This window comes from Sorghum bicolor, chromosome 4 (genome assembly GCF_000003195.3).
Source record: "Sorghum bicolor cultivar BTx623 chromosome 4, Sorghum_bicolor_NCBIv3, whole genome shotgun sequence".
NCBI classification, from domain to species: Eukaryota; Viridiplantae; Streptophyta; class Magnoliopsida; order Poales; family Poaceae; genus Sorghum; species Sorghum bicolor.
Window position 1 is genome coordinate 59,004,677 of NC_012873.2, and position 12,405 is coordinate 59,017,081.

Sequence of the window (12,405 nt, forward strand, 5' to 3'; positions counted from 1 at the left end):
AAAAATGAAGAGTGGGAGAGAGGAGGGCGCTTCTCTAGGCAGTGTCAGTGGTGAGGTGAGAGGCATGTGACCCTCTTCACTCGCTTGACCCTCTTCATCACTCGCTTCTCCAAGAAGACACGCACCAAACACCACCCTAGAGAAGGCGAGAACGCACTCCGTCCCTCCCCTCCAGGACCGTCTCCTCGCCCGCTCCTCTCTTCCGTTTCTCCCCTTCTCTGGGCTCGGAGAATCGGAGAGAGGCACGCGCGGCCATGGCGTCCAGCGCCTCTCGGTTCATCAAGTGCGTCACGGTCGGCGACGGCGCCGTGGGCAAGACCTGTATGCTTATCTGCTACACCAGCAACAAGTTCCCCACTGTGAGCACTTCGTTCTCTCTCCCTTATCCCAGTTTCTAGTGGCAAAAAGGTTCCTGTGTGATTTCCCGTGAACTTAGGGGATTTCATTCCAAGCCATGGTCTTTCCCTGATTCTGTTTTCTTGAGGACGGTGTGCTGCAAAACCCCGCACTTCCTCAGTTTACTTTGTGTTGCTTTATTGACTCCTGCTATGGATTATTTTGTTGGCCTCTACGAGTAATTTTCGATTACTAGTTGCTGATTCATCGAATTTGCGTTCCGCAGGACTACATACCTACGGTGTTCGACAATTTCAGTGCAAATGTAGTTGTGGATGGCACCACGGTGAATTTGGGCCTTTGGGATACCGCTGGTAATTTCTAATGTTTTTATCTTTTTCGACTAGTATACATGTGCAGTCTATGTTTTGTTCTACACAACAGCAATTCGAAGTCGAAAAGTCTGCTTTTTTAGAGGATTCAGGATTCTTGGGGTAAGTTAAAGTTCACATGATCACATCCTTTGCAGGGCAGGAAGATTACAACCGGCTGAGGCCTCTAAGCTACCGAGGTGCCGATGTTTTCGTGCTTGCATTCTCACTTGTGAGCCGAGCTAGCTATGAGAATATCATGAAGAAGGTGCTGACATGCGCTATCTTGTTTTTTTTTTACTTTATTAAAGTTTGTTTTCATGGTTTGGGATTTCCTAGAGGCTTGAATGTTTATCCTTTGCTCTTTACTCTTCAGTGGATACCGGAGCTTCAGCATTATGCACCTGGTGTGCCTGTTGTGTTGGTAGGCACAAAATTGGGTGAGTTCTGTTCACAACAAGAGCATGTATATAATTGGGTGGCTTTAGTTTATTATAGTCTGATTAGTTATCCTATCCTGTTAAATCATATGCGTCTGTTTTTCTGTGCACTGTTGGAATTACTTTGGTTTTGGCTCCACTAATAGTGATCCTTGCACTTTTGTTATAAAAGCGATGTTACGATTTGAGTAGTTACCAACAAATGGACAGCAAGGAACTGACCACAATTTTATAGTAAACATGGAAAACTTTATGGTATTTTTGGTAGTGCATGAACTGTTGCGTTTATTGATTAATTGAACTTTGGTAACATTAAACACAAACTTTTGACATCATGAAAAAAAACAATTTGATAGTCCGTGAACTAGCTTCATTTCACAATTTTTGTTCCTGTCAAAGTGTCAACACTCATCCATTTACTGCTGGGATGAGGGACCCTATATTTTTATCAGACACGTTTTTACTCTTGCAAAGACATTCCTTTGTTATAGAGTGGACTTATGTATTTGGAAACCATGATGTTACCTGCAGATCTTCGTGAAGACAAGCACTACTTGATGGACCATCCTGGGTTGGTGCCTGTTACCACAGCACAGGTATATCTCCAGTATCTGTTAAATAAGAGGTTAATGCATTTTGTCATAAAGAATTTTGGTGACCTTGCTATTTGCACCTTCCAGGGTGAGGAACTTCGTAGACAAATTGGTGCTATGTATTACGTCGAATGCAGTTCAAAGACACAGCAGGTAAAGTTGTTGCCAGGGAATTGTGTGCTCTTGCTCTAGTATTTTCCCATTTGTTGCATTATGAAATCTTGTAACTCAGTTGCATCCTGGGCAATTGTCTTACTTTGCAATATATTGGTAACATGTAGAATGTCAAAGCTGTGTTCGATGCTGCCATCAAGGTAGTAATCCAGCCTCCAACTAAACTAAGAGAAAAGAAGAAAAAGAAATCACGCAAGGGATGTTCAATGGTGTAAGTAAATATGCCTTTCAATACTGTTTCTTCTCTTTTCTGCTTCCAAACAGTATGCCCTACTGAAATACAAACCATTATATTCTTCTCATTTCTAATATAGTTTTTTAAAAATATTTCTTTATTACTCCCTGAATCAATGATATTATGATATAATATACTTTTGCTTAGCAACTGTCTACAATCATAAATTTAGTGTTCAACAGGTATTCGTTTAATTAACTGTCCTTTCTTTAAATGGGGAAATATATTTATGTCTTCATACAGAGGATCAGTGGATGCTGACTTCGTTTCATTGAATATGAGAATGCATGCACTATTGATCCATTGTGAGCTTGTGACCACATTAGTATACTAGGACTGCCACTGAAATCGATTTGAGTGCTCTGCTTGGTGTTTTATAGTTTGGTGCCTCTGCACTCTTTCAATGCTTGATGTTGCTATTAAGAAACATCGTGGTTACCTAAGTTCAGTTGCTCTTCAACATTCCTTAGCTGATGTGGTCTGTTACTTTTTAACACTCTATTTCTTGTATGCAACTGCAGGAACCTCTTCTGTGGAAGAAAAATGCTATGCTTCAAGTCCTGAATGATCTAAGAGGGTCGTACATGAACTAATACCATGAGTGTGGCCCCAAGTTTGTGAAACTTGAAATCTCGATGTGCTTGTTGCGCATGTGTATATTTGCACCTTTGGTTATTAATCACTAGAGGTAGATGATTGAAACTAGTCTGCTTAAGCGATGTGCACTGCTGGTGTGGTTAGCTCTACTGTATGAGTTAGGCAGTCAGTTCGACAGAGGCCAAAGAGACAATGAGATTTTGTTCTTTCATGGCAATGTCACAGCTTTTGTGAATCTGGTCTCATCATATTGTCTGTTAGTTATCGATCCATAGCAACATTGTGTTGAATGAACCTTTGCATTTGCGCTGAGCCTGAGCATATAATGTTCCTGTTTTGATGAAAGCTAGAAGTGAAACTTTCTACTTTCAAGCTGATCGTTGACGTGTTTCGTGTTGTATTGTAGTGAGTACGCTTTTCACTTGGTCATGTCTTTTGTGAACACAACTTAGCTAGTCTGGGCTAGGCAGCCAAATGGCAACCCCGACTTCCTCCATCCCCTAGGACTCGGCCAGACCGAACAGAGGAAGGTTGGGATTCTTTAATCTTCTGTCCTTCCGGTGTTCCCTTGGGTACTGGCTGCCATTAATCTACTGTACAAGATGAGGGCATTGGTGTGGTCAATCCAGAGTTTAATAGTGTCCGTAGTCCCTATCGCACAAGTCCACAACTGCAATCACCCACTCCTGCTAGGCTGCAACCTGCTACACCATGACGATGCATGGGTCATAGGATAAGAGCCAAGGAGGAGCACCGTGGCGGACTGGCGGTGATGCCGCGGCGAAAGAGAAGGATGTGTTTGGCTCTCTGTGTTGGGAATTTGGGATTGTCCAGCGTCTTGTTTTTCTTTTTAAGTTTTGAGCAGCAGCCTTAGGTATTTGGTTACGTTGGGAAATTGATGCTTCGATAGGGGAGCGAAATATTGCCACTGTGGAAACCGATTTTTCCAGTCGAAGAAAAAAATGTCATCCGACAAGTACGGGCGTCGATGACCATCCAAGCAGTGAATACTGAATACAGATCCGTAGAACATTATTATTCGTGAGTCAGATGGCCGTTGGCCAAATCTTCCAGCAACGGTCAAGAATATCTACACCGCCAACTATTGCATCAAACATCTATTATAAATACACACATTTTGCCAACTATATACACCAACTAGTACCTACTACAGATCTTTCAAAAAAAAACTAGTACCTAATACAAGCAAAAGTAGACCAACCATTGGTATGGAATAATATGGATGACTCATTTTTTTTTAGTAATTTCAGCAAACCCGCTCAACTCCTTAAATGCAAGTTCACATCCACAACCGCAAGATACAACCACACATCATTCGATACAAAAAAATTCATCCACACCGCCATCCCATCAACTATATGCCCTCCAGTGTGTTTATCTAAATTGTACTAAAAATAACACCAATCTATTCTATGTCAACTTTTGTTCTATACTCTCTCCGTCTCTTTTAATTGTCGTTCTTGCTTTTTGAGAAGTTAAATATACTCAACTTTAACTAAATATATACAAGAAAAGATTAATATGTGTAGTACATAATTAGTATCATGCCCATGCATTGTAACTTATCTGGAGAGATATATGTTGCTAATATTTTCTATAACCTAGTTATACTTAATAAAGTTTGACCAATGTGAATATCATAACAAGCTATCATAGAGGCCTTTCCTGACAATCCAAGGCCCTTTACTAAAAAAAGACAATTCAAGGCCCTGTTTGGATCCATTACCTGATATAGCTAAGCTAGCTAATAGCACGTAGCTAATATTAGCCGACAATTGACTAGCTGCCTATTGGCTGGGAGGGTGTTTCGATACACAACTGATTGATGAGATAGTTGTTACTTCTCCACTTATTAGTTGTTATTATTTAATTTGCTCCAACTAGTGAGATAGTTCTTATCTAAGGATTCATCGAACAATTTTAGCTAGTATATTATCTTTAGATAAAAAAGGATCCAGACATGGACTCCTACTAAACACATGGAATACCAGGAGGTTTCAGAGCCAACAATCTACAAGGATCCAAACATGGACTCCTACTAAACACATGGAATACTAGGAGGTTTCAGAGCCAACAATCCAGCATCTCTACCAATTCCAATCGCTCAACAACTGCCCCAGTTGTCATCATCAGTGCGCTGGTCGGCTGGTGAACTGGGCCATCTTTTGACGATCGGCCCCGGGCCGTAAGCCCACCAGCTCAACAGCAGGCCGCAGATTCTCCCCCCTGTTTCCAGGACTCCATGAGCAGGAGGGTCGCGCGTCGTCCGCAGTCCGCAGAGTTTCTCGCCGGATTCCCCAAACCCCCCTACGCAGCTCCCTCTCCTCTCCGCCTCCACCCATCGAGCACCGAGCGGCGGCGGCATGGAGGCTGGCGGCGAGGAGTTCGCGATCGGCGTCGTGATCTCCGCGAAGACCACAATGGGGGAGGAGTTCGAGGGCCAGATCGTCGCCTTCGATCGCCCCTCCAACCTCCTCGTTATCCATATCCTTCCCAAATCGCTCATGCTCCTCACCCGCATCTCCATGTCCTTTACCTATCGGTCTCGCTGTTCGTTTGCCCGTGCTGCTGTTTTGTTTCCTTGACGGTGTAGATCACAGGAGGTCGTGGGGAGGGCGGAGAGGGGGGAGCGGCGGAACGTGAGGGTGCTCAAGGCGAACTACATCCGGGAGTTCTCTGTGGTCAGCAAGGGTGACGACCCTCTCGATCCTGCCGGCTGCATGCTGGACCTCAACGCCATTTATGCCCGGGAGGATGCTGCACTCAGGTGCGTTAATCACTGTGATTTAGACGTAATATATGCCGATTTGGGCTGCTCCTGTGTAGGGTGCTGTAATGAGTGGATCACACATCTTGGGGAAACAAGTACTAATTGACATTTACTTTGTTTCGATACAGCTTGCTAGTGTAAATGTGAACTCATGCCCGAGCAAAAGGAAAAGTTTTCAATCTAGAATCACCTTTCCATCTGTGGCCTAAATTGATTATTGCTGAAGTTGTGCAACTCAGTTAGACCTAACTCCTTTATAGCTGGTAAAAGAGATATCATTTCCCATGTCAAAATATCAACAACCGTGTTAATGCAGATTTGTAGCAAGTGAAGGGGAGCCAATGTGTGCCTGGTGATAAGAGAGCTAGAAGGAAGTCTATAAGCTATAGTGATATAGTTCAGATTGTTTGCGTGGGTCTGCAGTGCAGACCCTGGCCTTTAAACATTAGATCAAATGGCATCACCAAAGATATGCCAACATATTGGAACTAAGGAATCATCCTCTTAATTGGGATAGATATATAGTAGTAAAGGTTTGAATTTAGTAACCATGAAAAAGAGTATATCTTGTGAAATATTTGTACTTGTGTGCTTTGGAGCTCTCCTATCATGATTTGGTCAGAGTTTTTTGGTCCACAGAAAAGAATTTGGAAGTCTTATGCTCCACACAGATTTGTAGCAAGTGAAGGGGGAGCCAATGTGTGCCTGGTGATAAGAGAGCTAGAAGGAAGTCTATAAGCTATAGTGATATAGTTCAGATTGTTTGCGTGGGTCTGCACTGGCCTTTTAACATTAGATCAAATGGCATCACCAAAGATATGCCAACATATTGGAACTAAGGAATCATCCTCTTAATTGGGATAGATATATAGTAGTAAAGGTTTGAATTTAGTAACCATGAAAAAGAGTATATCTTGTGAAATATTTGTACTTGTGTGCTTTGGAGCTCTCCTATCATGATTTGGTCAGAGTTTTTTGGTCCACAGAAAAGAATTTGGAAGTCTTGTGCTCCACATAAATGTTGTTTCTTCATGTGGTTGGTTGCACCTGCACACAATATGTGCTGGATCGCCAATAGGCTTGCGCAGTGAGGTCTTCCACACCCAGAACATTGCCCACTCTGTGACCAACATGAGGAAACGTTAAACCAGATGCTCACCTCTTCCCTTTTCGCAAGAACTTTCTGGTCCAACCTGCTGCAAATTGTTGGCCTACAAGCTTTGTCCCTGCAACCAGACGAGTGTATTTTCGAAGATTGTGGGCATAGGCTGAAACAAAGGGTGGATATTCAAGAAAGAAAGGGATAAACTCTGTCATCATACTTGGAGCATGGTCGGTTTGGAAACATCTTAATATTTGTGCGTTTGATGCCTCTTCCCCTGACCTGGCTAGGGCACTGTTGATCTATAGGGAGAAGTTGCGTGACTGGGATCTGCCAGGGCAAAAGGCATCTCTTGCCTCCTCGCCCTGCTGCCAGACATTGTTTAGTGGTGGTGTGCTGTTTCTCAGGTTGGGTCATATTTTTATATCTGTCAAGGCAATTCCTGTATTTAAGACTCTAGTGTGCGTGGGTCTGGGTTTGTAAGTGCTCTTGCCCCTTCTCTTTTTCTTCGTAATATAAATGATACAGCTGTTTCAAGAAAAAAATTTGATCAGAGTTGTGTTGCTTTTGGTGGCATTTAAAGTCCGTGGAGGTAACAAACCTGGCCAACTGAAGGCTATGGTGCAGAGTTTCATCCACAAGAAGTGCCCTGGGCAATGGGCATTCCAGATTTGTGTAAAGAACCAGAGGACATGAATGATGCCTATTTCTAGATAATAGCCATGCTGTGTAAGGTCTAGTATGTGTGACTGATGTTGCTCTTTCGATTGGAAGCAGTGATTCTCAGTAGTCTTGGTTTTTGATAGTTTCTCTGGAAGTCTTTTGGGGGTGGTAATAGCTAAAGCAGCCCTCTTACTGTTGTAGTGGTAGTTCTAGCTTTTATGCTACTAGTTTTGTATATCATGGATATTTGGATTCACTCGTAACTTTGTAATTTTATTACCTTGAGCAATACACCGTTACAAAAAAACACCTGGTCAACTGTCACTAGCATAACATGTTGCACAGAAAATTTTGGAATTTAGTAGAGCATCGAAGATGGTTTTTTTTCATGTTTGTATCAATTGAGTCTACATAATTTGTTGTCTTGTTCTGATTATTGGCTGTGTCTTGAAAGTATGGAATGGAACATGTGGCGTACCCAGGATTTGAACCCAGGTATATGGCCTAAGGCTGGGTCTGCCCATGCATGTAACTAGCGTGTGTAAAAGATACTAAGCTGGCATTTTTTTCGAGGAATTGAGGTCTCTTTTGCCATGCTGGTATCAGTGGTACCTTGAGGTTTATAGTTCTTTTCTGTTGTCCTATTTTTACTGCCATGCATATGCCCATACCAGTGGCAGTGAACTATAATGCTTTAAAGTTTAAACATTAGCATGCTCTTAAAGTACAATTGAGATGAGGTAAGTTATGAAGTTAGGCAAAAAGTACTTTAGTGAAGTGATTTTTAGTTGAGTTTCTTCTGTCACTTTTTTCTTTGGCTATCATCATGATGGATGATGTTTGTCTTGATTCTTGAACCCAAAATGAGGCTATTAGCTTTTCGAAGTCTTTTGTGATCCAACTGAAGCTACCATCATTGGAGTACTGTAATTTTTCTGTTCATTGCTTTTAGTTGTAGTAGAAGTTTCTTAGAGTTAATGTTTTTTACTATTCATTAGTGTGAACAGTGGATCTTGGTCAAAACATCCCCATACTTCTTCTGGGCTTCAAATGGCCATCCTACTTATTAGTCATTACAGTCTTTTGCCCCCCTTTACTATGTAGATGTGCTGTATTAGCTTATTACCATTCTATCAACATGAGAATTATCTTTCATGCCATTATTGTCTACTCTGCCAATTCACTTGTCACACCACATCTAATGATACAGGCAAGCAGAGATTGAGGCCGAGAGAATTGGTGTTGGTGTCACCCCAGAAGCTCAAAGTATATTCGATGCGCTGTCCAAGACGTAAGTTAACTTCACTTGTGTGTTTTTGATAATGTTCTACACATAATTTCAGGTCAGACATTACAGCACTGCAACTATGTTTTTGGTTTCTCTGCATGCACAATTTGATGTTTTCCCAAGTTTACATTGGAACACATACTCTCCAAGTCCAATCTAAAAGTTACTCTGTTCAGTGGAAACTTTACAAACATGAAAATATCTCAGAATAAGTTTTATGCTATGATAACTGGATCAGCAACAAGTTCTACCCTTGATAAATGGAAATTGGGAAGTTGTCTGCATGCAAAGAGATTGCAGGGCCTTCTACTTTCCCATAGCTATTATTTTCTCTCGATGTGGCTCTCTAGTTTATTGCAGCAAATTGATTTCTACCAATGTGCCTTTCTCTGACTCTGATTTGTCAATGACAATTTGGTTTCTTTCATACAATTTTCTAAAGTATTATACTATCTCCGTCCCAAAAAGAATGTAATTCTCGCATCCAAAGGAGTCAAAGATTCTTAATTTTGACCAAATATAATTTAAAAAGTATTGATATTTATAATGTGTAATAAGTACCATTAGATTAGTTATTAAATATATTTTCATAATAAACTTAATTAGAGATCTAACTGTATATAATATCTTATATAAACTTGGTCAAATTTAAATATCCTTTGACTTTTCGGGAAGTGAGCTTTACATTCTTTTTGGGACGGAGGGCATATGCTTTGTCAGTGTCTGGACTTAATTAGAGATTTATATAGTAACATTTATCTCAGATTCTCAGTAAGAGATTCTATATAGCACTATGACAGTAAGGGCATATGCTTTGTCAGTGTCTGGACACGTGATCCAGGCACTAACGAGTAACGAGTCTGCGTGCCCCTAAACCCAGATGGTGATGCAAGAAGAACACAAGGGATTTATACTGGTTCGGGCCAACGCTGCCCTACGTCCAGTGTGGGGGTCGGATCCTGTATTATCTTGCACCTGAAGTGCTTGTAGTAGGGGCTACAAGCTAGTTGCGAGAGAGGGAAGTAGTCCCAGGTCTCAGCTTTGTGGGTGGCAGAGTGCTCGAGTGAGTTCTATGGAGTGTTGTGATTTGTGGGTTGGTTGTGTTGGACTTGTTCGATCTGTCACTAGAAGGTGCCCTGCCTCCCCTTTTATAGCCTCAAGGGGAGGTGGGTTTTACATGTGTAAGTCTTAGTTTCTACTCCTAGTACACAGAGGGATTATGGCGTCGGAACTGTAGTTGCTGGTCGTCGCGTCCTTAAGGTAATGGCAGCGGCGTGGTTGTCCCTGTTAATCGTGGCGGTCGTCCTCTATACTGTGGATCTTCACGTCCTGCTTTGTAGTCGCCTTGCCGAGCCCTATTCTGGGTCGTGGCAATCCTTTTCGAGGCCTCGTCCCCTGTCCTGTGTTGAGGAATAGTGACTGCTCGGTTATGGCAACATCGCCGTGATTTAACATCTCCCATCCCTTCCTCTGTCCGGTCGTACTCACAGTGTAGGTAAGGCGTGACAGGGATGGGAGTTGGGCGGAGGAATGGTTTACGTCACGTCCGCAGTACGATCGTCGTGCGTGGGAAGCCTGGCGCCGAGGCCGGGGCTCGGGCGAGGTGTTGATCTCGCTCGAGACCAGGGCTCAAGCGAGTCGTTAATTCCGCTCGAGTCTGGGGCTCGGGCGAGGCGTTGATTCCGCTCGAGACCGGGGCTTGGGCGAGGCGTTGAACTCGCTCGAGACTGGGGCTCGGGCGAGGCATTGATTCCGCTCGAGTCCAGGGCTAGGGCAAGACGTTGATCCCCCGCCTGAGACTGAGGCTCGGGTGAGTTGTGGGTCGTGTCCGCTTGGCTGGGTCTCCTTGATGGGCCGAGAGGAAGTGGATTTGGTTAATCTTAAGGCCTCTTTTTGCCCTTTTTCCCCCTTTGATTAGGGTATCCCGTTTATGGTACCCGACATGCTTCCAGATAACAAATTATGTTGTTCCATTCCATCAGGCTTCCGGTTCAGTGGGACAAGACTGACATTGTTGTAATGAAGGAGGTTCGTGTATGCAGTCCGTACCTGCCTGAAAATGTAAGTGGAGGAACAGCGGCAGCAAATGAGCGCGTTAAGAAAGTGGTAAATACTTAACGCTTGACGTCAATGTTCATAATTTTACATAGCTGGACCAGTAATGGGACTAACAACATTTTTTTGGACCCTTCTGTTTTTGGTTGTGTTTGCCTCTTGCAGATTGACTTTGAAAGGAAAAGATTGCATTCACGTGTACCTGGCCAATTCTCTTAACTTAAAAGGCTTGACTAATATTTACATTAGCCTCCGTGTTGTATTTCTAATACCGCAGCCAGTTTTCTTATTCTCATCGATGGGGTTTTCTATTATATGTTTCAGAAAAAATCTGTCATAATAATCATATCAACTGGTTAGTTCTGTACTGCTTCATAGATGGCATGTGTTACTTGAATGGATTATAACACCTCGTATTGGGCAACTGTTAGTTTTGTCGCTGGTACAGGAGTTGGGAAGGATTGAATTGAAGTAGCACATGCACATCGAAAGAACTCAACATTGAAAAAGGGGGAGTTGGCAACTAAGGTTACTGCTCTGAAAATCTACCCACCAGACTTTGTTGTTCAATTTAGTAGGCTTCTAATTCAACCCAGCTTTGTCATTCTAACATTTTTTGGCAGGAGAAAATCAATTGGCGTCCTGTTACAGGCTTTATCTGGGAGACTGCTAATTCAATCGCTTTTTTCGTAGTAACACTGTTTGGTAGGAATATTTGAGTCCATTAAAAAAATCCCCAGCATCTGTTTACCGTTTGGTCGGATTGGTTGCATGTCCAGGTTTTTGCTGCGATTCGTTGCGAACTGTCTGCACGAATTTACTGCTTATATATGCTATGCGATGGGAGCTGTGTACGTGTTGGGGGTAATGTTCGGAATTTAAAAGCAACTTCACCGGTTTCCCTTTTCCCTTATCTTTAAAATTGTAAAGTACAGGGGATATAGAAAACTATAAATTGTAAAGTACAAGAGATAAGCTTCAGCAAACCAAGTAAACCTGGTCCGCTTAATATATAGGACCCACATGTCAGTGGGGTGAAATCCCTCTCTTCTTCCGTTTTCTTCCTTTGCTCTCTGCTGTTCGCCTAAAAGGTTGTTTAGCCTGTTTGAATGCTACACGGTGGTAATATCATTTCTGTTTAATTGGCCATTTAGATCATTTCATCGGTTGTTTAGCCTGTTTAAGTGGCTGTTTGAGCTGATTAATGGTTAAATGGTAGGTGACTGACTGTTTAGTTTAGGATAACATTGTTGATGCTGAGGCATGTGGTGGCATGCTCGTGAGGCATAGTGGTGTCGTCTGTGTGTGACCGCAAGGCGCGAATGGCACGCGGTCTGTGGGGTGCAGCCTGCGAGGAGCGGCGGCTAAGGTGAGTGTCGATGCATAGTTTCATGGCACAGTTTAAAGACTATAAACATAGTTTCATGGCACAGTTTAAAGACTATAAACTAGGTAACCAAGCCACATAAGTTTCATGAGGATGAAACTCCTCTCTCATCTGATGAAACTCCTTCAATAACCCTGTCAAGTCAGCAATTTTGCTTATGTGGCACCCTATTTAATGTGCATAACACTCTCATGAAACATACATTGAGAGTGGCCTAACGATGTGCACAGCCTGCGAGGAGTGGCGGCTGGGGAGGCGTGGCATTCTCGGTTCATAGAAAATAGAAGATCTGGTCTTAAAAAATTCTTTTAATCAAGCTTTTTTTTGTTTTGTTTCGAGTCTAATTGAATTTTTAGAGCATATGTGTTTAAAG

General features: G+C 42.6%; 2 protein-coding genes across 4 annotated transcripts; both read left to right on the top strand.

Annotated features, from left to right (window-relative positions):
- On the top strand, nucleotides 1-3,058 carry LOC8075723 (rac-like GTP-binding protein 3). 3 transcript variants are annotated; one of them, XM_002452523.2, is made up of 8 exons: nucleotides 1-359; nucleotides 623-710; nucleotides 866-975; nucleotides 1,084-1,147; nucleotides 1,679-1,743; nucleotides 1,828-1,893; nucleotides 2,022-2,125; nucleotides 2,671-3,058. In XM_002452523.2, exons 1-8 carry the CDS (start codon nucleotides 255-257, stop codon nucleotides 2,711-2,713), a joined length of 645 nt encoding a protein of 214 aa, XP_002452568.1. In that variant the 5' UTR covers nucleotides 1-254; the 3' UTR covers nucleotides 2,714-3,058. The 3 variants fall into 3 exon arrangements, with proteins under 3 accessions (XP_002452568.1, XP_021316257.1, XP_021316258.1); XM_021460582.1 differs by having other exon boundaries at nucleotides 25-359; nucleotides 866-1,147; XM_021460583.1 differs by having other exon boundaries at nucleotides 25-359; nucleotides 1,679-1,893.
- On the top strand, nucleotides 4,982-11,174 carry LOC8075724 (protein LSM12 homolog). The gene is made up of 5 exons (XM_002452524.2): nucleotides 4,982-5,251; nucleotides 5,366-5,534; nucleotides 8,513-8,593; nucleotides 10,573-10,696; nucleotides 10,811-11,174. Exons 1-5 carry the CDS (start codon nucleotides 5,131-5,133, stop codon nucleotides 10,862-10,864), a joined length of 549 nt encoding a protein of 182 aa, XP_002452569.1. The 5' UTR covers nucleotides 4,982-5,130; the 3' UTR covers nucleotides 10,865-11,174.